The 23584-nt window shown below is 43.1% G+C and overlaps 1 protein-coding gene across 1 annotated transcript in view; it reads right to left on the bottom strand.

Annotated features, from left to right (window-relative positions):
* Positions 1–12924: 12924 nt before the first annotated feature.
* The window catches only part of NEU1 (neuraminidase 1), a 33176-nt gene continuing 22516 nt past the window's right edge, over positions 12925–23584 (bottom strand). The window contains exons 4-6 of the mRNA XM_077483207.1: positions 21008–21190; positions 20668–20887; positions 12925–13412 (exon numbers count right to left, since the gene is read on the bottom strand). Coding sequence (XP_077339333.1) covers positions 13195–13412; positions 20668–20887; positions 21008–21190 — 621 coding nt within the window. The 3' untranslated portion in view covers positions 12925–13194. The remainder of the gene's footprint in view (positions 13413–20667; positions 20888–21007; positions 21191–23584) is intronic.

Here is a 23584-nt window from a genome sequence, read left to right as displayed (position 1 = left end):
CTGATCACTACTATATCAGCATCCCCTCCCCCATCCATTGATCTCTACCATATAAGTGTTATCTCTCTATCTTTGCTACTGTAGTCAAGTGAAACCAAGCATCCTCCATCCTCCCTCAATTCTCTACATCTTCACCTCCGTCTGTCCTTATCTTCCATCCCGGCATCAGCACCCCTCTGCTCCCTCCTTACCAATACAGTACCTACCAAAAAACTGACCATGTCTTCTTTTTCCTAGAGAAGGCCATACACTATACAAGGGCTATTGAATTAAAACTCAAGGGGGTTCAGACGCTAAAATTCTCTTCCACCCGAGGTCCAAATTTCATGCTTATGCTATAACTGTCTCATGTTTGTGCCCCCATCAGAGCGACTCATTACATGAAGTGCACCCATCAGTGTACCCCCATAAATCAGGAACTCCGATCAGAATACCCTCATATATCATTTGCCCCAAGGGGCATTTATGAGACTAGTAGGCCTGTGTGCAAGATATTAAATTAAGTCCAATTGCTTAATAACAAAAATAGCTGTGCTTAGTGTACGGCACCGAAGAGCGGGCATGGTTTTTATTGTGCCAAGGTTCTTGCTAGGATTGTAAAAGACTTTGGGACACCTTTTGGGGACCTCAAGCATAGTGGTAATGTACGCAGCAGACATTGTTTTTAACAACGGGAGGGGCTTAAAGGGGTGTGGTTAAATAGAACAAAGGCCTTCTTGTACCCATAAAATATGCTTAGATTTGTGTGCCACAAGAGTCTCACAGACATGCATAAACCTCAGCACAATCATTCTTTTACAAATTAAACATTGCCATTACATATTATTTTGTAGCCACTGGAAGTTGACATTTTATTTGACCCCCACCTTACAGAAGACCGTCTCTATAATAGTCAGGTACTGCTTAGCAACCAGCCACCGGTAAAATAATAAAAACTTTGGTTAGACGTGTATAATGTACAATATTGGGGTTCATTTTCTAAAACTGGAGAGTGCAAAATCTGGTGCAGCTCTGCATAGAAACCAATGAGCTTCCAGGTTTTATTGTCAAAGCTTAACTGAAAAAGCTGATTGGCTACCATGCACACCTGCCCAGATTTTACACTCTCCAGTCTTAGTAAAACAACCCGATAGTGTATATAGTGCAGGAGTGTATCATGTACAAATATAGTGTATATAGTGCAATAGTTTGCAATGTACAATATAGTGTATATAGTGCAGGATTCTTGAACACCTGTCAATTTGTATTGCTGTCTGTGCCCCCTGTTAGGGAGATTCACCCTCTATTTGTTTTGTTTACCATTATCATTGAAAGTAAAAGAAAATCCCAAATTTTGGGTTGTCCCCAAAAAAGTAATAGAGGAGAAATCTTCCAATGGGGACACTAGTTCTGGGGATCTGGGGATTTTCCTCTCTCTTCCTGTTTGGCTGTGGGACAGGAAGAGAAGGGATATCTCTGCAATGGGACATAAATGGCGAAAAAAAAAATCTGTCAGGGGTTATAACCCTCCCTTGTGCTATCCCCCCCCCAAAAAAAAAGTTTTGCCTATAGTTGTACTTTAAGCTGACTATAGAAAGCCTTAAGGCCCGTACACAGGATCAGACTTTTTGACAACAAACATGCAAATTAGCTGTTTTAAGGCAATATCCGACCGTGTGTACGCTCCATCGGACAAACTTTTTCAGTTTTCATTGGACTTTTGTTGGCTGTGCGAACGGACAAACTTTTCAACAACATAAGTCCAATGGAGCAAAGTCCGATCGTGTGTACACAAAACCATCGGACTTTACAAACACGCATGCTCAGAACCAATGCAAAGAATGGCACGGTTGGGCACAAGCACGTACAGGTACGTTGTTCTTTAAGTGCCCAGCCCTGGGTCGCGAGTGTGCCTCCGGCGGCGCACTTGCTACCCAGTCCCGAGGTCCGTGACCGTAGCCGCTGGACCCATGGCCCCGATCGCCGCCGGGGTCCCGCGATCGGGTCACAGAGCTGAAGAACGAGGAGAGGTAAGTGTAAACAAACCTAAACCTTAATTGCTTTGATTACTGTATTAATGCCAATGGTCCCAAAAATGTGTCAAAATTGTCCGACGTGTCCGCCATAATGTTGCAGTCATAATAAAAATCTCTGATCGCCAACATTACTAGTAAAAAAAAAAAAAATTATTAATAAAAATGCCATAAAACTATCCGCTATTTTGTAGACGCTATAACTTTTGTGCAAACCAATCAAACAAATTTTTTGTTTATAGCTTAAAAAATAAAAACCGCAGGGGTGATCAAATACCACCAAAACAAAGCTCTATTTGTGGGGAAAAAAGGACGTCAATTTTGTTTCAGAGCCACGTCGCACAACCGAGCAATTGTCAGTTAAATCGACGCAGTGCCGAATCGCTAAAAGGGGCCTGGTCCTTTAGCTGGACAATAGTCCGGGGCTTAAGTGGTTAAGTGTATATAGGTATCCCCCCCTGCTGCAGAGACATTGCCTATTGCTCAATACAATCCCCTCCAAGGTCGGTCTGTTCCCATGCCCAGTACAGTACCCCCCCCTGTCCCCTTGACAGTCTGCAGGAGACCCGCATGTCACCAGCGATCTGCTGATCATTGGTGCAATTCTTTCTAGGCTCCTATCAACAAAAATAGTAAATGTACATTTTTTTTACTTTCTCAACACCATAGAATAAACAAAAACAATGATACAGACCAAAAGGGGGGGGGGGCGCTTTATTAGGGGGTAGCCCTTATAACTAGACAAAATGAACTGACGACCTAGGGGTGCTGCTGTCAAAACTAAGATAGGAGTCCATCTTTGAAACAGAGAGAGGAAACGAGGGAGACAGTGCAACCACTCTGGTGTAGTTCCAACAAGGTTTAATTACAAAGAAAGGTTAATAATGAATACTCAAAATATAAAAACAACGCTCATATATATATATATATATACACACACACACACACACACACAGTATTTCACAAAAGTGAGTACACCCCTCACATTTTTGTAAATATTTTATTATATCTTTTCATGTGACAACACTGAAGAAATGACACTTTGCTACAATGTAAAGTAGTGAGTGTACAGCTTGTATAACAGTGTAAATTTGCTGTCCCCTCAAAATAACTCAACACACAGCCATTATTGTCTAAACCGCTGGCAACAAAAGTGAGTACACCCCTAAGTGAATTTGGGCCCAAAGGGTCAATATTTTGCATGGCTTACATTATTTTACAGCACTGCCTTGATCCTCTTGGGCATGGAGGTCACCAGAGCTTCACAGGTTGCCACTGGAGTTCTCTTCCCCTCCTCCATGATGACATCACAGAGCTGGTAGATGTTAGAGACCTTGTGCTCCTCCACCTTCCATTTGAGGATGCCCCACAGATGCTCAATAGGGTTTAGTTCTGGAGACATGCTTGGCCAGTCCATCACCTTTATCCTCAACTTCTTTAGCAAAGCAGTGGTCGTCTTGGAGGTGTGTTTGGAGTCATTATCATGTTGGAATACTGCCCTGTGGTCCAGTCTCAGAAGGTAGGTGATCATGCTCTGCTTCAGTATGTCACAATACATGTTGGCATTCATGGTTCCCTCAATGAACTGTAGCTCCCCAGTGCCGGCAGCACTCATGCAGCCCCAGACTATGACACTCCCACCACCATGCTTGACTGTAGACCAGACACACTTGTCTTTGTACTCCTCACCTGGTTGTCGCCCCACACCATCTGAACCAAATAAAGCCCCATACACAGTATCAGATTTTCTGCTTACTTCAGATTTACCAAAACCATGTAGTGCAAGGGCCAACCTGATTGCATACAAATTGAAATTCCTAACGTTTGACCTCATATTATACGATTTTGGTAATTCTGAAGGAAAAAAAAATCAGCAGAAAATGATATTGTGTATGGGGCTTAAGTTTATCTTGGTCTCATCAGACCACAGGACATGGTTCCAGTAATCCATGTCCTTAGTCTGCTTGTCTTCAGCAAACAGTTTGGGGGCTTTCTTGTGTATCATCTTTAGAAGAGGCTTCCTTCTGGGAGGACAGCCATACAGACCAATTAGATGCAGTGTGCGGTGTAAGGTCTGAGCACTGAGAGGCTGACCCGCCCCACCCCTTCAACCTCTGCAGCAATGCTGGCAGCACTCATACGTCTAATTCCCAAAGACAACCTCTGGATATGACGTTGAGTGTAACCTGTCCTGTTAAACCACTGTATGGTCTTGGCGACCGTGCTGCAGCTCAGTTTCAGGGTCTTGGCAATCTTAAAGCCTGGGCCATCTTCTTTGGCACCTCATGGCAGAGTTCTCTGCCATGAGGTGCCATGTTGAACTTCCAGTGACCAGTATGACAGAGTGAGAGCGATAACAGCAAATGTAAAACACCTGCTCCCTATTCACACCTGAGACCTTGTAACACTAACGAGTCACATGACACCGGGGAGGGAAAATGGCTAATTGGGTCCAATGTGGACATTTTCACTTAGGAGTGTACTCACTTTTGTTGCCAGCGGTTTAGACATTAATGGCTGTGTGTTGATAATTAGTTAGAGGGCACTACTTTACATTGTAGCAAAGTGTAATTTCTTCCGTGTTTTCACATGAAAAGATATAATAAAATATTTACAAAAATGTGAGGAGTGTACTCACTTTTGTGAGATACTATGTGTGTGTGTGTGTGTGTATATATATATATATATATATATATATATATATATATATATATATACGGGAAAGAGGGTGAGCCACAGTCCTGAAAGGATGCTGCTGGATGGATGACACTGAGACCCAGACAAAGTCTGGGTCTCAGTGCCACTCACTGTTAATAGGGAGATGGCTCTGACTGCCCAGAAAGCAAGTGTAGTGCTGTGGCTTCCTCGTTCCCTGTGCCAATTTCAACTGAAATCCAGGGTCACAGGATGTGTTTTGAGGGACCTTCCTCTTCCCGAAGCTCCTGCGACTCCTCGGAGGTGTTAGGTAAAGTCTAAAGTGACCCAAAAACAGAGTCTGAGTAGCTGATGAGGACTGAATTAAAAATAGCTTTCCAACTGTCCCTGATTTTGAGGGACTGTCTCTTAGTTAGAACCTTGTCCCTCTGTCCTTCATTTTGATCTGATCTATACAGTTGTACAGGGCATCCAGAAAGTATTCACAGCGCTGGACTTTTTACACATTTAGTTATTTTACAGCCTTATTCCAAAATTGATTAAATTAATTATTTAGCTCAAAATTCTACAAACAATACCCCATAATGACAACGCGAAAGAAGTTTGTTTGAAAACTTAGCAAATTTATAAAAAATCAACAAAACAAAACAAAAATATCACATATACATAAGTATTCACAGCCTTTGCCATGATACTCAAAATTGAGCTCAGGTCCATTGTTTCCACTGATCATCCTTGAGATGTTTCTACAACTTGATTGGAGTCCACCTGTGGTAAATTCAGTTGATTGGACATGATTTGGAAAGGCATACACCTGTCTATATAAGGTCCCAGAGTTAACAGTGCATGTCAGAGCACAAACCAAGCCATGAAGTCCAAGGAACTGTCTGTAGATCTCCCAGACAGGATTGTATCAAGGCACCAATCTGGGGAAGGGTACAGAAAAATGTCTGCAGCATTGAAGGTCCCTAGGAGCACAGTGGCCTCCATCATCCGTAAATGGAAGAGGTTTGGAACGACCAGGAGTGGGCTGCCCTGCCAAACTGAGTGATCCGGGGAGAAGGGACTTAGTCAGGGAGGTGACCAAGAACCTGTTGGTCACTCTGACAGAGCTCAAGTGTTTCTCTGTGGAGAAAGGAGAACCTTCAAATAGAACAACCATCTCTGCAGCGCTCCACCAATCAGACCTGTATGGTAGAGTGGCCAGACCGAAGCCACTCCTCAGTAAAAGGCACATGACAACCCACCAGGAGTTTCCCAACAGGCACCTGAAGGACCATGAGAAACAAAACTGTGTGGTCTGATGAAACAAAGATTTAACTCTTTGGTCTGAATGGCAAGCGCCATGTTTGGAGGAAACCAGGCACCGCTCATCACCTGGCCAATACCATCCCTACAGTGAAGCATGGTGGTGACAGCATCATGCTGTGGGGATGTTTTTCTGCGGCGGGAACTGGGAGACTAGTCTGGATAGAGGAAAAGCTGAATGCAGCAATGTACAGAGATGTACTTGATGAAAACCTGACCTAGAGTGCTCTGGACCTCAGACTGGGGCAAAGGTTCATCTTCCAATAGAACAACAACCCTAAGCACACAGCCAAGATAACAAAGGCGTGACTACAGGACAAGTTTGTCAATGTCCTTGATTGGCCAAGCCACAGCCAGACTTAAACCCGATTGAACATCTCTGGAGAGATGTGAAAATGGCTGTGCACCGACGCTCCCCATCCAACCTGATTGAGCTTGAGAGGTCCTGCAAAGAAGAATGGGAGAAACTGCCCAAAAATAGGTGTGCCAAGCTTGTAGCATCATACTTAAAGGAGACGTGAGGCTGTAATTGGTGCCAAAGGTGCTTCAAAGTATTAGGCAAAGGCTGTGAATACTTATGTACTTGTGACTTTGTTTTTTGATTTTTTTTTTTATAAAAGATTACAAACTTCAACGTTGTCATTATGTGGTAGTGTTTGTAGAATTTTGAGGAAAACAAATGAATGCATTTTGAAAAAAGGCTGTAACATAAAATGTGGAAAAAAAGTGAAGTGCTGTGAATACTTTCCAGACGCACTGCATATAAAATGAACTATTTATCTTATAAAAAGTGTAAACCTTTCATCTAATTTCTAAATTACTGCATTTGTAAATTTCAAAAGCCAGTATCAAAGGAATATTAGTGGGGGGGGGAGCACTTGGGGATTTAACTAAAACATTTTTTTGTGTAATTCTCCTTTAAGCAAGGGGCGTGCCTTATGCTTACATATTCTTGCTCATAGGTGTCTCTTGCTCCCATCACAAAAACTTGGGAAGTATGATAAAAAAAAAAACCTCAGTTGAGAGGGCAGGGGATCCGACCACACCTGACAACACTAAGGAGAACTGCACGGGGCTTATGGTCATGTGACTGCCCAGATTAGCTTTCCGTAAGGCACCGGTAACTGTGGCAGAAGCTCGCTCTCAGGACAGCTCTATTTGCACTAATGCACACAAATATGCAGCCACTCGGAGCCAAGGCCCACCCGCCCAGAGGCTGCAGATTTGCTTGCGCTCAGGATACGCTCAGGCGTGTTTGCAACTCCACGTGCCTGTGCCCACCAGGAAGCTGACACTGTGCAGCGCTAATCACAGGGAGCGAGACATTTACCGATCCGTACAGCCGCGGAGTGTCAGCTTCCTGGCGGGCGTGGGCACATGGAATTGCGAACACACCTGAGCCCATCCTTACTCAGCGCCAAGAGGGTTAGGCCCTTTTCACACTTATGCGACTTGGGACTGCAAAGTCGCACGACAAGTCGTACCCCATGATTTCCAATGAGTACCATTCATATCTGTGCGACCTGAAGTCTCACCGAACTCAAAGTAATCCCAGTACTACTTTGACACTAGTTGAGGTCCATAGACCCCAAGTTTACACAGGCATTCCCTGAAATCACATGGACTTTGAAGTCGCGGTAGTGTGAAAGGGGCCTAAAGAGGTGAAGTGTAGAGGAGGGGTGTGGCGAGTGTGTGTGTGTGTGTGTGCACACAGGAAGCATGTCACCTCTGCCAGTCAACCAGAACCAACTTCCATTACTCTTGCATAATTTACAAATCGTAAATATAGGGAGCACCCCTATTTAATAAAAATCCACAATGAACGATGATCCCAAAAATGGATTTAGTATAAACATAGATCCGTCTCTGGTTCTCTTACAGAGGTACAAGGCCTCTGGGGAGAACGCCTGAAGAACACAATGGGGGTTATTTACAAAAGCACTTGGAAGTGCAGTAGCTATAGATCTGAGGGGGACATGCAAGGAAAAAAAAAAAAAAAAACTGCATTTTAGCTTGCACATGATTGGATGACAACATCAGCAGAGCTTCCCCTCAGATTTACAGCGACTGAACTTTCAAGTGCACTTGCAGTGCAAAGTGGATTTGCCTTTAGTAAATAAACCCATATATCCCACAACACCAACAGCCTACAAGTGCATAAGGATGGCCTACAAGTGTAACAGGACAGGTAGGTGCACAGCTTTAACAAGTTGTGCTATTCCCCGGTTTACGGCAAGAGAAAGATGGTAGTAGCTAAGCTGCCTTGACATTAAAGCATGGAGATTAGACATTCTGAATGCACTCTAGTTTCACTATCAACATTTTTATTCAGGGTGAGAAATTCAATGTATTGCATCACCGGAAGTCCACCCATTTTTATTTTAGGCTAAGCAGACATAGCAGCAGAAATATGACCCATGTAATACCCATAAAAGGCCTTTATAAATTTTTACTCCTGATGGTGGGCATGACTTTATGGTTGCTATGACCAATAACGTGTTCCCCCATCCAGTCTTAATCTCTAGTATGCTGGTGTCTATAACCATCAAAATTTACTAATCCGTTTAACTCATCTCAAACTTATTTTATTCACTCATTAAAAATATATATTCAAGTTGATATACATTTGATTGCATCCTAAAGAACAGCTCTATAAAAGTCAAACTTGTCCAGTAAATCCCATTTAAAAAAAAAAAACTTTCAATGCCAATCATGAATTATCGATATGAAAAAGTTTCAATAATTATCTGACCATTGGGCTTGATTTACTAAAGCTGGAGGGTGCAAAATCTGGTGCAGCTCTGCCAATCCAATCACATTCCAGGTTTCTTTTGTGAAAGCTTAATTGAACAAGCTGAAGTTAGAAGCCAATTGGCTACCATGCACAGTCTGCACCAGATTTTGCACTCTCCAGATTTAGTAAATTAACCCTGTGGTGTTTTCTTTTAGGTAGCAACAGAGAAGGGTGACAGCAGAAAAAGACCAAGCGTTCCATCGGGTCTGCCTCCCCCCCCCCCCCCCCCCCTCTTCTGTTGTGTGGTACTACAAGGTAGAGCGACAAGAATCTGGCTAAAATCAGAATCACATTTTTTTTGCTTAGAATAAAGATCACGATACTTGTGGTGTAACATCACCTGTCACATTATACAAAAAATTGGGCTAACTTTGTTTTTCTTTATTTTTTGTTTTTTTATTCATGGAGTATTATTCATCACTTGAAAAAATGTGTTTGAAAGACCGCTGCGCAAATGACAGTGCTACATAAAATATTGCAACTGCCATTTTATTCTCTAGGGTCTCTGCTAAAAAAAAAAAAATTATATAATATAATTTTTTTTATACTATGTTTGGGGGTTCAATACAGATTTTAGCTTGTAAACAAGTGTCAGAAAAAGGTCTTTAAGTGGTGATGATGAACTGACCTCATTTACAAACAGAAGTTCATTCCTTTGATCTAAAAGATACCAGAGATACAATGTATCTCTTCTCTGCACGCACTGAGGAATGTTGATGAACATTGCTGGCTTTTTTTTCCTTTTTCCTTTTTTTTCTTTTGACAGCTCTGAGCGGCTCTGGACTTGCCACACAGAATCGAGGAAATGTCGGGTTAAACTGAGATCGCAATCTTAACGATTAATTGTGCAGCTCTACTACAAGCTGTTTTAAAGTGGTTGTTAAGCCACTGTACTACAAAACATCCCATCCCCTCTGTTAGCCATCATTATCCATCCTAGCATCTGTGCTGAAAAACAAAATGCAGGTTATACCTTGTATTAGAGAGTCTCCCGGAATTCACATGACTCCTTGGCTCTCTCCTCTGCCCGTTTTAAAGCTATAGGGGGCTGGGCCGAGCACTCCAGATGACGTCAGCCGGGGAGAAGAAAGGAGAGATCCGAGGAGTCACATGAGCGCCAGGAGACACTCTGATATATGGTATAATCTCCTTTTTTTTTTCTTTTTTTGCAGCACAGACACCAGATTAGATAATGTTAGCCAACAGAGGGGATGGTATGTTAGTAATACAGATATTACAGCAGCAGGAAGGGGAGGGGCAGAGAGCATAGTGGCACAGACTGGCTGACAGGCAGGGAGGGGAGGGGTGAGAGGAGAACAGAGGAGATCTGCAGATGGCTGCGGCTGACATAGGCACATAAACTCAGCAGTGTGTCAGGGCTCAGCAGCCATGATAAACTGTTGTCAGTTTACAGAGTGGAGTGTATAGCCAGGCAGGATCAGCCAGGATTTTTAGGTGATAGAATGGGCCAAAAGACACAGCACAAGCACTGTGCAGTTATGCATGCTTTAAGGGAACAGTATAACAAAAAAATTGGGGTTACAAACACTTTAAAGCTGAACTTTACTCATAACATGATAAAAAGAACATTCTTTAGCAATGAACATACATCACACAATAAATATTCTACCAAAATTAGTGTGTGCTGTAAATTGCCTCCAGCATTGCTCCCGTTTCTTCTTGCTGGAGGCTGCCATTTTGCTGAAGCCCAGAGCCCCTGAGCAGCAGTAAACCTTTAGGCTATCCTGCAGGTCCGCCTCTACATTTTCTGCACAGTGCCAAAAAAATAAGAGCTGAGCATGTGCAGAGGAGAGGCGAAACAGTGTACTACTGAATTTTAAACATACCCGCTATACCTGCATAAGGGGCCAGCCTAAAGTCATCGATAGAGACTTCATTTTCTGAGTAAAGTAAAATACTATTGAAACTTAGGTTTCATTCACATGGACTCACAAACCCGGTCCAAACTAAGGACTGACTGAACAGAACATGAGAACAAACTGAACACATAGGCCAAGGGTGGCAAACTATTTCATTGCAGGCCACATCAGCATTATGGTTGTCCTCGAAGGGTCAATTGTATTTGTAAGACCATATAAATGTATGCAATGTTTTTTTTTTTCCTGAAAGAATAGGCGCAGGGACTCAACCACGCCCCACTCGCCAACCACATCGAACGGTGGGTGAAGCCAAATTGCCCCAATAGTGGGAGGATTTTATAGGGGAAATAAATGGCAGGAGTGTGTTGTGTGAAGTTTAGGGATGCGCTTTGTACAAAGACTGTCAACATCTCACCCCCTCCCTTACCCCTGGGGGTGAGGACCACACGAAATGGCCTGGTGGTCGGATTCAGCCTGCGGGCCTCATGTTTGATATAGGCAGTGAGCACCTCTCTGTTGAACATGCATTCCTAACTGGAATCAACTTGCAGAAGGCACATGTGATAACGGTTGAGCCTCAAAAATAGTATTATTAACAATCATAGATAGAACTGATCAGTTGTAAACAGGAGGCAATAAATGCAATTTAAGTACAAATCAAGGCGCGAGTCTAGTTAGCTCTCCTTTGACATTTATGCTTTTGCTCCAAAGTTCATTTCTTCATCTTTATGTTTTCAAACAACCAAGTAGATACAATATGTTCAAGCATGTTTCGTTTAAGATCTTTGAAGGTCAAGCCAGTCCATACTCATACTGGTAAATCATAAATGTTCAAATTCTGAACCATCTGGTTCACAGGCTCTTGGTGTACCTATTTTCATGCTGTTGACCAATACAAGTTCTTTTTTTTTTTTCCTATGACAGGTGTATGTTAGCAAAAAAAATTAAAATAAAATTGTCATATAAACAAAATAAAAATAGTACATAAAGTGGCTTGGGTGGAAATTGTAAACTCATTTGCAAACATTAGTGCATCCTGTGATTCTGGTACATACCACCATTACCTTGGGTAGTGATTTTACACCTGAGCGCTGAGCCAAAAAAAAAAAAGAAGAATTGATTTTAGGTGGATTTCACCATTAACAAGCTCCCAAAAATTACTTGAAGGTCTACCTTAAAAAGTATATATTTAAAAAAAAAAAAAATAATAATAATAAATTTAATAAGTGCTTTAGCTTGCAGACTTAAGTGGATTCATAGAAATATCAGACCTAAAACTTCAAAGTTGCAGTTTCTGAGGATGTCATCATCTCTGCAAGACCCTGGCTTGGAACAAGGATGAAGAATAAGACCTTCAGACCTACTGGCTGCACTTTGGTTCCATATCAGTGTATATCTGGATACTGGAGATAGATTCAGGATGACAGCTTTGCAACCTGAAGCTTTAAAAACAAGTAAGCAATGGCAGCCTCCAATAATCTCACAGGTTCTTAGAAGCTTGCTGTAAAACAGTGGTTCTCAACCCTGTCCTCAAGTGCCCCCAACAGGCCATGTTTGCAGGTTTTCCCCTTTATCTTGCACAGGTGCTTTAAATCAAAGTCAATGGCTTGGTATTTTGGACAGCTATTTTATCTAAGAGAAATTCCCAAAACATGGCCTGTTGGAGGGGTTTGAGGACAGGGTTGAGAACCACTGGTGTAAAACAACCTCGTTTTCACTAACAGTAAAGAACCATCATTAGCAATAATTAGGCAAACTCGACTCCAACAAGAACTTTCTTAACTTTGCATTTAAGGCGTCAGATCTTTATTTCGGTTTGTGTTCCTGTTTGGGAGATTTATCTTCCCTACCTTTATGTTAAAGTTATTAAACAATATGAAATGAGGAGAACTCTACCCAGAAACCAACAGAAACAATTTTTCCTATTGTAGTGGGAAAGGGTTAGAAACTCAGTTTTATTGCAGTCTGTAGTCCCAAAGTAAGAGTTTACTTCACTTCCTGGCCACGGGGACAGGAGTCAGACAGAACAGGAAGTGAGGTGGGGAAATCACCTCAACAGGGACATAGGGTAATTTAAAAGACTACAGAGGTTCTACCCCCCCCCCCACCCCCCCCCCATCCTTAACTTGAAAACTGTAATTTTTGGCTGTTAACTTACTATTTAAAACCTAACCCAAAAGCCATTGATGGAGTCCGGGCATTAAATCACCCGCTGGCTTATATCTCCTGCCATAACTCCCCACTATTCACATGACTTGTGATTCGCACCACTCAGTTACATGAAGGGAACCTCAGATTGTTTTTATCACTTAGGAAAATTGTGTCAGGAATGGTTTGCCATAGGATGTTGTTATTCGGAAATCTGCAGAGAGAAGAGAAGAAGGGGCTACTTTAGGAGCTGGAACAGCTCAATTGCATCTCTTATGAAGAGAGAAAGAAGCAGGGCAGGGTTTTTTTTCAGATTCAAGAGAGTTCGATTTTGGCACCAAATAAATCAATCCTTGAATTTTGTGCACTTGTATTGATCCAGTAGTGATGCAGCCAATCAGAGACTGCCGTAGAGATTAACTTTAATAAAAGAGATGGATTCTGTAGTATCTTGTCTTCCTTTCTCATATACAATAAAGAGGTTCTCATTGTCTTCAATGCTATGGGAGAGGGTGGTGAGAGTGGAATAGCCACTTGGTCCCGGCCAAATCTGGAAGGACTTCTGTTCCCACGAGTCCCCCGAATTAAAACTCCAGCGTAGGGTGAGATTTAGACCTAAAAAAAAAAAAAAAAAAAAAAAAAAAAAAAAAAAAAATTTAAAAAAAGTGAGGTTAGTGGGTTAATAAAGTACAATAACCCCACCTTCCTTGTTTCTGAAACCTACTACAGGTACAAACAAACAGCACACACACATAAATGCTGTAGTGGTGCACCAAAAATTGTAAAAGAAAAAAAAAGTGCAGATAATGGAGCCGGAAAAGGGATGGGTCCATCCCACCGGATGCCGCATATGTATTATCCCCGCCCGCCCGTCAGTCTCCCCTCTCACCTGCTGTTCTCATAAGAGTCATGAGATGCAGCCTCCCCAGTGCCTAGTAGTGTGATCTCTCGCTGTGTGTCAGAGATCTGAATCGCCATGCAGCCCCCGTAAAGATGTCCTGTCTCTTATGATAGACAGCACACTGATCCAATGCTAGGAGGGGGGGGGACATCGTTACAGTGGTTCAACGGCAATTCAGATCCAGCTCAGACACACTACGCAACATCGCATTACCAGGCACTGGTAGGCTGTACATGATGGGCCAAACTGGCAGGCTGTACATGATGGGCACTGGCAGATTGTACATGATGGGCACCGCCAGGCTGCTGCATCTCATGGGCACAGGCACTGGTGAAGCTGCATGAAGGGCACAGACAGGCTGCTGCATCTAATGGGCACAGGCAGGCTGCTGTATTTGACTGGTAGGCTGCTCTGACCGTCTCCTGTATCATGTCTGCTAGAGGTGTCCCGAATGGAAGTTTCGCTAATACTATTAACAGTGTGTTAAAGTCCAAGTAGGAGATTGCAGACATGATACAAGAGATGGTTAGAGACTGGGGACATGATACAAAAGATGGTCAGAGACTGCATTTTTCTTGACCTTTCTTGCACTAAAAGGTTCTAATAATGGGCAACAATAAATTCATATGAATTTAAATTGATGATTTTAATTAAAAAGTCAAATATAATACAATTGTATATAAAAATATGAATATTTTTTAAAAACAGTAATTTTCGGTATCAAAATTTCCATTCAGTGAACCCCCAATAGGTTGCATTACTGCAATTGTCAAGAGCAAAAGAATTAGTTTCAGGTGTATGTTCTTTGGTGATAGGTCATTGTAATGGCAAGAAATATAATAGGGACAAGATTGTAGACCTGCACAAGGCTGAAATGGGCTACAAGACTATCACCAAGAAGCTTGATGAGGAGGAGACAACTGTCGGTGATCATGAGAAAAAGTGAGGGATCAGCCCATGATCTGAAGGCAGTTGGGACCACAGTCACCAAACAAACTAATCGGTAATACAATACGCCACCATGGATTGAAATCCTGCAGCACCTGCAAGGTCCCCAGAAGGCACATGTACAGGCCCATCTAAAGTTTGTCAATGAACACCTAAATGATTCGGAGAAGTATTGAGAGAAAGTGCTGTGGTCAGAAGAGGCCAAAATTGAGCTCTTTGGCATCAACTCGAAATTGCTGTGTTTGGAAGAAGAAAGATGCCGACTATGACCCCAAGAACACCATGCCTACAGCTTTGGGGCTGCATCTCTACTACAAAGTTACAGGCCGACTTTGCCACACTGAGGCACCAATAGATGGAGCGTATGTATTGTAAAATCTTGGATGAGAACCTTCTTCCCTCAGCCAGAACACTGTAAATGAGCATGATAATGACCCAAAACATACCGCCAAGGCAACAAAGGAGTGGCTCAAGAAGCACATTAGGACCATGAAGTGGCCTAGGGCCCAGCCAGTCTCCAGACCTTAAAGGGGTTGTAAACCCTTGTGTTTTTTTCACCTTATCCTATGCATTAAGGTGGAAAAACTTCTGGCAGTGACCTCCTCCCCCCCCCCCGTTTTACCTACCTGAGCCCCATCATTCACTTGGCAGAGACACGCTGTGCCTCTCTCCATGGGGTCGTGGCTCGAGTGGATAGATTGATAGCAGTGCAGCCATTGGCTCCCGCTGCCGTCAATCAAATCCAATGACGCGGGTGCCAGGGGGCAGGGCTGAGTCTGGCATTCGTGTCTATAGATGCAAATGCTGGACTTGGTAGCATGCCCGCAAGGTACCGCCTTGGGAGAGTGCTTCTCCTAGGGGGTTATCTGATAAGAGGATGAGCCGCAGAGGGACCCCAGAAGTCGATGATCGCTGTAAAATGAGCTGCACAGTGGAGGCAAGTATGACATTTTTTTTTTTTTTTAAACAACAAACACACCTGAAGCCTTACAATCACTTTAATCCTATAGAAAAAATTATGGAGGAAGCTGTAACTTCAAGTTGTCAAGTGACAGCCAAGAAACCTTAAGGATTTAGAGAAGATCTGTAAAGACGATTGGACCAAAATCCCTCCTGAGATGTGTGCAAACCTGGTAACCAGCTACAAGAAACATCTGACCTCTGTGCTTTCTTCTTCCTTAGTCATGTTTTGCTTGGGGATCAAATACTTATTTTACTCACTGAACTGCAACTTAGTTTACAATATTTGTATCACGTGTTTTTTTTCTGGATTTTAGGTTGATATTCTGTCTCTATCATTTAAAATACACCTAAGATAAAAATTATAGAGCATTCATTATTTTGTAAGTGGGCAAACTCACAAGATTTGCAGGGGGATCAAGTTTTTTTTTGTTAGTTTTTTTGCCACATTAAACATTACCACACTACCATCTTTCATTTGATCATTATGTCAGAGATTATATAGTGATCACAATCAAGAACCATGCAAGTTAAAACTTGGAGTTTACACGAGGCTCAGAATTTATGTCCTGCTACCAAGTGTTGGGCCAATCAATAATGCTGTCTTGGGAAGAAGCAGAGAAAGTCACAGACGCCTCAATACCTGGAAGTACTGGGTATATCTCTTTGCAACTCAGCTCTGTACAATCTGCTGCCATTGCATTCTGACTACACATGCATAAATTCAAGTAATATCCTACCGAGATTAGCACCCAAAAGACAAAACTTTTTTTTTTTAGGTTTGGACAGAGTGAAAAAGAGTTGAGCATGTTAGCTTTCATAGCAGTCTGTACCCCCGCTAGGGACATTCACCCTCTGTCCCAATTACCTATACCGTTGAAAATGAAAGTGAAAGAAAACCCCAAATTTTGGACATGGACACTAGTTCTGGTGATCTGGGGGTTCACAAGGAATTGCCTTAATTGCAATTGCAGGGATTTCCTCTCACTTCCTGTTTTGGCTATGGGACCGGAAGTGAAGATAAATCTCCCTAATGGGCTAAAGATGGCAAAAATATACCTTGCAGGAGTTGTAAACCTTCCTTAATCTATCCAAAATGGAAAAAAAAAAAATCATGTTATACTTACCTCCTCTGTGCAGTGGATTTGCACAGAGCATCCCTGACCCTCCTCTGTTCCTCTTTGCTGCTCCTGGCCCCTCCCTCCTGTTGAGTGCCCCCACAGCAAACAGCTTGCTATGGGGGCACACAAGCTGAGCTGCAGCTCAGTGTGTCCAGACACTGAGCTGCCATTTGGCCCCGGCCCCACCTGATTGGCTGACTTTAATTGACAGCCGCGGGAGCCAATGGCACTGCTGCTGTGTCTCAGCCAATCAGGGACATCCAGGGGACTTTGCAGGACAGAGATTGGGCTCAAGTACTAGGCAGGCTGCATTATGATAAAAAAAACCTTCTGCCTTTACAACCCCTTTAAGGATTTACATCATACAAGCCCCAATTAAGATGGAGTGCCTCAACTTTTTGGTTGTTTCATTTCATTCTAAGGTTATTCCAATTAAATCATTTCTAGACAATGTGGTGCTTACACTTTTTAGCATTAATATTCTTTAAAAAAAAAAAAAACACACACATTTGGATTTTTTTTTTTTTTTTAACTTACCAGAAACCCCTGTTGCTAGGCAGCCTTCCTAATCTGCTTCTCTCAGTCTTCTCTCCTCCTCTCATTGTCTTCTGGGGAAGGTGGCGCGGTGAGTTCTGGGAACTGTGTATGTCCCAGAACACAGAGCGCCCCATTCATAAAGTGCTGTGTGACTCTCGCATGCGCAGTAGGAAATGGGCAGAGAAGCCACAAGGCTCCACTGCCTGTTTCCCTTAGTGAGGATGGTGGCGCCAGGACACGATACGAGGCATATATTGGCATCGGGGGGGGCGACAACGCGGGCACCCTGGACAGGTAAGTGTCCTTATTAACCACTTTCAGACCGGACCATTTTGCTGGTAAATGACCAGAGGTCTTTTTACACTTTGGCACTGCGCTGCTTTAACTGGTAATTGCGCGGTCATGCAATGTTGTACCCAAACGAAATTTGCGTCCTTTTCTTCCCACAAATAGAGCTTTCTTTTAAAAAGGTATTTGACTGACTCTGCGATTTTTATTTTTTGCGATATAAAACGTAAAAAGACCGCAAATTTTGAAAAAAATGATATTTTCTACTTTTTGTTATTAGAAAAATCCAATAAACTCAATTTTAGTCATACATTTAGGCCAAAATGTATTCAGCCACATGTCTTTGGTAAAAAAAAAAGTCAATAACTGTATATTTATTGGTTTGCGCAAAAGTTGTCACATCTACAAACTAAGGTACGTTTTCTGGAATTTACGCAGCTTTTAGTTTACGACTGCCCATCTCATTTCTTGAGGTGCTAAAATGGCAGGGCAGTACAAAACCCCCCCAAATGACCCCATTTTGGAAAGTAGACCCCCTAAGGAAATTGATAAGTGGCATGTTGAGCCTATTGAATATTTAATTTTTTTGCCTCAAGCGATTGAATAATGACTAAAAAAAAAATTTTTTTTTTTTTTTTTTTTACACAAAGTTGTCACTAAATGATATATTGCTCACACATGCTATGGGCATATGTGAAATGACACCCCAAAATAAATTCTGCTGCTTCTCCTGAGTACGGGGATACCACATGTGTGGGATTTTTTGGGAGCCTAGCCGCGTACGGGGCCCCGAAAACCAAGAACCGCCTTCAGGTTTTCTAAGGGCGTAAATATTTGACTTCACTCCTCACTACCTATTACAGTTTTGAAGGCCATAAAATGCCAAGATGGCACAAAACCCCCACAAATGACCCCATTTTAGAAAGTAGACACCCCAAGCTATTTGCTGAGAGGCATGTTGAGTCCATGAAATATTTTACATTTTGCCACAAGTTGAGGGAAAATTACAAACTTACATTTTTTTTTTTCACAAAGTTGTCACTAAATGATATATTGCTCACGCATGCCATGGGCATATGTGAAATGACACCCCAAAATAAATTCTGCTGCTTCTCCTGAGTACGGGGATACCACATATGTGGGACTTTTTGGGAGCCTAGCCGCGTACGGGGCCCCGAAAACCAAGCACCGCCTTCAGGCTTTCTAAGGGCGTTACAGTTTTGAAGGCCATAAAATGCCAAGATGGCACAAACCCCCCCCCCCCCCCCCAAATGACCCCATTTTGGAAAGTAGACACCCCTAAATTTAGGGGTACACTAGTGAGACTAGGTAATAAATGGCGGGTGCCCTGAAACTATAAAAAAATAACTAACCAACCAGCGTCACCTGTAACAGTTATATGGTGATCACTGGTGAAAGGGTTAACTAGGGGGCAATCAGGGGGCTTTATGCGGTAGTATATGGGGGTCCCTGGCGCTAGAAAAAGCTGCGGCGAACCTAAATACCTACCTGCCTAACTAGCGTCACCTGTGACACTAATACAGCGATCAGAAAAACGATCGCTTATTAGGCTGGGTTCACACTGGAGCGATGCGGGAACGCCACAAATCCGCGGCGGGTTCCCGCATCGCATGCCTCCCGGCGGCAGTTCACACTGCCCTATGCGAACTGCTTGGAGTGTCAGTGAAATGTTAATGACACCCCCAGATCAGTTCGCATATCGCAGTGCGATCTGCAAACTCGGTTCGCATGGTGTGAACACCCATGCGATCCGATTCTGCTGCGGACCAAAAAAAGGGTCCCGTGCGAATTTGCGGCGGGTGCGGCGAATGGCTGAACTCGAATCGCAGAGATCGGATGTGATTTGCACTGCAGTGCGGTGCGAATCACATTCGTTCTCATAAACCGCTGCAATGTGAACCCAGCCTTAGTGACACTGGCAACGGGGGGTGATCACGGGGTTAAACCTTTATTGGGGGGGTTAGGGGGGGTACATTAGAACTAAAGGGGGCTAACCCTAACTGCCCTAACAGTTATTACAGTCACAAATGACACCAATGCAAAAAAAATAAAAATAAAAAAAAATAAAAATGCATTGTGTCACTGTGACTGGGGGGGCAGGGGTAATTGGGGGGGTGATCGGGGGGTAAAGGGGGGGTGTGAGTGTGCCTGGCATGTTCTACTGTGAAGTGTCGTGTTGGTGCAACTCACCGATCCGCTCTCCTCGGTGCCGGAACGAAAAATACTGACACGGAGGAGAGATTACATCACTTCCTCTCCTGTGTTTACATTACAGGAGAGGAAGTGATGTCACGAAGGATTTCCATTCGTCGGGAGCGATCACGAGGGGGTGGCCATGAATGAATGGCCGCCCCCTCATCCCGGATCGCTCCCGAACGAATACCGACCGCCGCAGGCACCGGGGGGGGGGGCCGATTGGGCCCCCCACCCGCGGGAAGGCAGGGACGTACAGGTACGCCCATATGCCTGCCCGTGCCATTCTGTCGACGTACATCATCGTGCGGCGGTCGGCAAGTGGTTAAAAGTCAGCAGCTACAGTGTTAGTAGCTGCTGACTTTAAAAAATAAATAAAATACCCCTTTAAATTAGTTCAATTTATTTCAGGACCCCCTTTTTTTGGGAGGAGCAGCTTTACATGTGAGCAACCTTACCTAAGCAAATTGTCAGCTTAAACCAATAAAATGGATCAGTTGCAATACCAGATCTACCACCTCTTATATAGGAACTCCAATAATAAAAACCTGACAGAGGCTCCAACCTTTCCCTGCTCTAGCCACAACAAAATACAAAGTTTTGACTAATGTTAGAGACTAAAGCCCCATACACACTATCAGATTGTCTGCTGATTTTTTCCTTCAGGTTTACCAAAACCATGTAGTACAAGGGCCTGCCTGATTGCATACACATTGAAACCCCTAAGGTTTGACCTCATATTATATGGTTTTGGTAAATCTGATGGAAAAAAAAATCAGCAGAAAATCTGATAGTGTGTATGGGGCTTAACGGTAAAGGGCTGACATGAATGGTTCAATGGACAGCATTGAACAATCTTTGTTGGATAGAAAACGGCAATCGTTGTGTGTTTTATACTTACGTTGAGTCTGGTGTGCTGGGTTCACAAAGTAGGTCACTCCACCTTTATACAAAGCTCCAGCAGCCACGGCTGGATCTGGCAAACCTTCGTCAAAGCGGACATTTTCCAGTGGTAGAGAATCGCAGCCATCGGTGGAGTAAGCTATGATCCGGCAGTGACAGTGATAGAAGTACTGGTTCCTGGTATTAATTACCACTGAGCCATCTGGAAGCTCATAGGGCTGCAAGAGAGGTGAAAAGGCAAAGACCTGATGAAGACTTTAGATGGACAAGACAGCAAATTGGATTATGGATAAGAGTATGGAGGGGAGTCAGATGCACAAGTGGTGGACACATCTTACCTGGCATTCATCAGGACTGAAGTCACCCATTCTTTTATGCTTCTTAAATGGAAGACCCTCTAAATTTCCACCTTTCTTCCAGGTTTTCCCATGATCATCGCTTAGCAGACAGAACACTCCATCCTCATCCAGAGTCCCATGACCGCATACAATCAGGCGGCCTTTCATTGGCTCAAACTTTTTCTGTACATAGAAAAAAAAAAAATTCTCAACTGAAGTGGCTGCCCAGAAAAAATATAAAATTGACCTTCGAGTCAGGTCTACTCTTACAAATAACAAAGCGGTACCACTATCCACATTAAAAATAGGAATTTTATAACAGCTCACCTGTAAAATCCTTTTCTTTGAAGTACATCACGGGACACAGGGCCATAGTAATCACTATGTAGGTTAGAGGCCACCTTCAGGTGATGGACACTGGCACACCCTAAACAGGAATTTGCCTCCCTATATAAACCCCCCCCACTACTGAGAGTATACCAGAAAGAGGGGAGGGACCTCTGTGTCCCGTGATGTACTTCAAAGAATAGGATTTTACAGGTAAGCTGTTATAAAAATCCTATTTTCTTAATTGTACAACACATAGTAATTACTATGGGGGATGTCCCAGAGCAATTCCAACGGAGGGAAACACAACAGAAGTAGGGCAACATGAGATCAGAGGATGGAAAATGAAAATATGGGTAGGCGAGAATGACAATCAGAAGGCACCGACATCCCTGTAAATAAAAGGTAAAGAAAGGGAAATTTTGGCCCGCCAAAATTTCCCTTTCTTTACACGAGATCAGAGGACTTATACTGCTGCCTGCAGCACACTGCACCCAAAGACGACATCCTCATGTCTTTTTACATCCACCTGATAGAATCTGGTAATTGTATAGACTGAAGACCAAGTTGCGGCCTTGCAGATTTGAACCATGGAGGCTTGGTGATGCACTGCCCACGAAGCACTAACAGCCCCGGAGGAGTGTGCTTTGATTTGAGAGGGTGAAATCTACCTCTTTAAACCATAAGCTAGAATGATTACATGTTGAATGCATTGAGAAATAGTAGATTTCGATGCTGCCTGTCCTCTTTTAGGACCTTCAGGCAACACAAACAACACATCTGTTTTTTTGGAATCTGAGTAGTCACCTTTAAAAGGTAGACCTTGACTGCTCTCACCACATCAAGAGAATGTAGCGATTTTTTCCTCTGGGAAAAAAAATAAAATAAATGAAGGTAGATCTACCTGGTTTAGATAAAAACCTGACACTACCTTCAGTAGAAAGTTAGGATGAGGACACAATACCACCTTATCCTTGGGAATAATAGTATGGCTCTTTACCAGAAAGGGCAGCCAACTCCAATACCCTTCTTGCAGAGGATATGGTTACCAGAAAAACTAGTTTCCTTGTCAAAACGGACCAAGGGAATATGTCGTATTGGTTCAAAAAGGCTGTTTTTGTAACGCCAACAGAACTAGATTCAAGTCCCAAGGGTTCAGGGGTGATCTAACCGGGGGATTAAGCTGCATTAACCCCTGAAAAAAAAAAAAAAAAACACTACAAACCAAACCAATGCAAAGCAAGTGGTGGTAGAAACAATACCTATAAGGCCGAGACTTTTGAAAGTACTCAAGGCCAGCTTTATTTCTAACTCCATCTGCAGAAAGTCAAGGATTTTACCTATGACATACCTCCTGGGGTGTCAACCCCTGGATTCATCCCAGGAGACATATGCCTTCCAGACTCTATAATATGTGATTCTGGAGGCCTTCTTCCTTGCATTAACCAAGGTAGATACCACTGAACTTGACAGCCCACGTTTCTCTAGAATGGGTCTCAATAGCCAAACCATTAAATTTAGCGTATGTAAGGTAGGATGGAATAACTGACCTTGCGAGAGAAGGTCATCATTATGATCTGTGCATAACAAGATCTCCTGGGCTATGCTGGGAGCCACAAGAAATCACTGACTTCCCTTCCTGCTTGATCCTGTGAAGAAGTCATGGACGCAGGCAGAATAGGAGGGAATGTATAAATCAGTGAGAACTGATTCCACGGGAACAGCAAGGCATCTGTTCCGTATGCTAGCGAATCCTTTGTTCTCGACACAAAGTTGTCAATTTCTTTGTTGAACCTGGATGCAAACAGATCTACGTCTGGGATCCCCCATCTTTGATATATTAAACAGGAAGATATTGGGGTGAAGGAACCATTCTCCAGGGAACAACTGCTGGTGACACAAGTAGTCTGCCTGCCAATTTTCTATTCCTAGAATGAAGACTGCCGATAGGCAAAGTACATTGTTTTCTGCACAAGATAGGATACGATTTACCTCTCTGGGCCTCACAACTTCTTGTGCCCCTTTGGTGATTAATATAGGCCATTGCTGTGGCATTGTAGGATTGGATCCTGATAGGACAATTCCCTAAACTGAACATTCAGGCATTCAGGACCAAGTGTTCTGCCTGAAATACTAGCATGTTAATGGGCAAGGCCCTTTCTGATCTGGGCCACTTCTCTGGGACAGTTGCCTCTTTGAGGACTGCTCCCTAACCCCACCCCCCCAAAAAAAGGAAGGAAGGTCGGCATA

Source organism: Lithobates pipiens, unplaced genomic scaffold, assembly GCF_037356315.1.
Source record: "Lithobates pipiens isolate NorthernLeopardFrog02 unplaced genomic scaffold, aLitPip1_a1.2 Scaffold_1, whole genome shotgun sequence".
NCBI classification, from domain to species: Eukaryota; Metazoa; Chordata; class Amphibia; order Anura; family Ranidae; genus Lithobates; species Lithobates pipiens.
The sequence above is the reverse complement of the archived record's forward strand: the minus strand, read 5'-3'. Positions and strand labels throughout refer to the sequence as shown.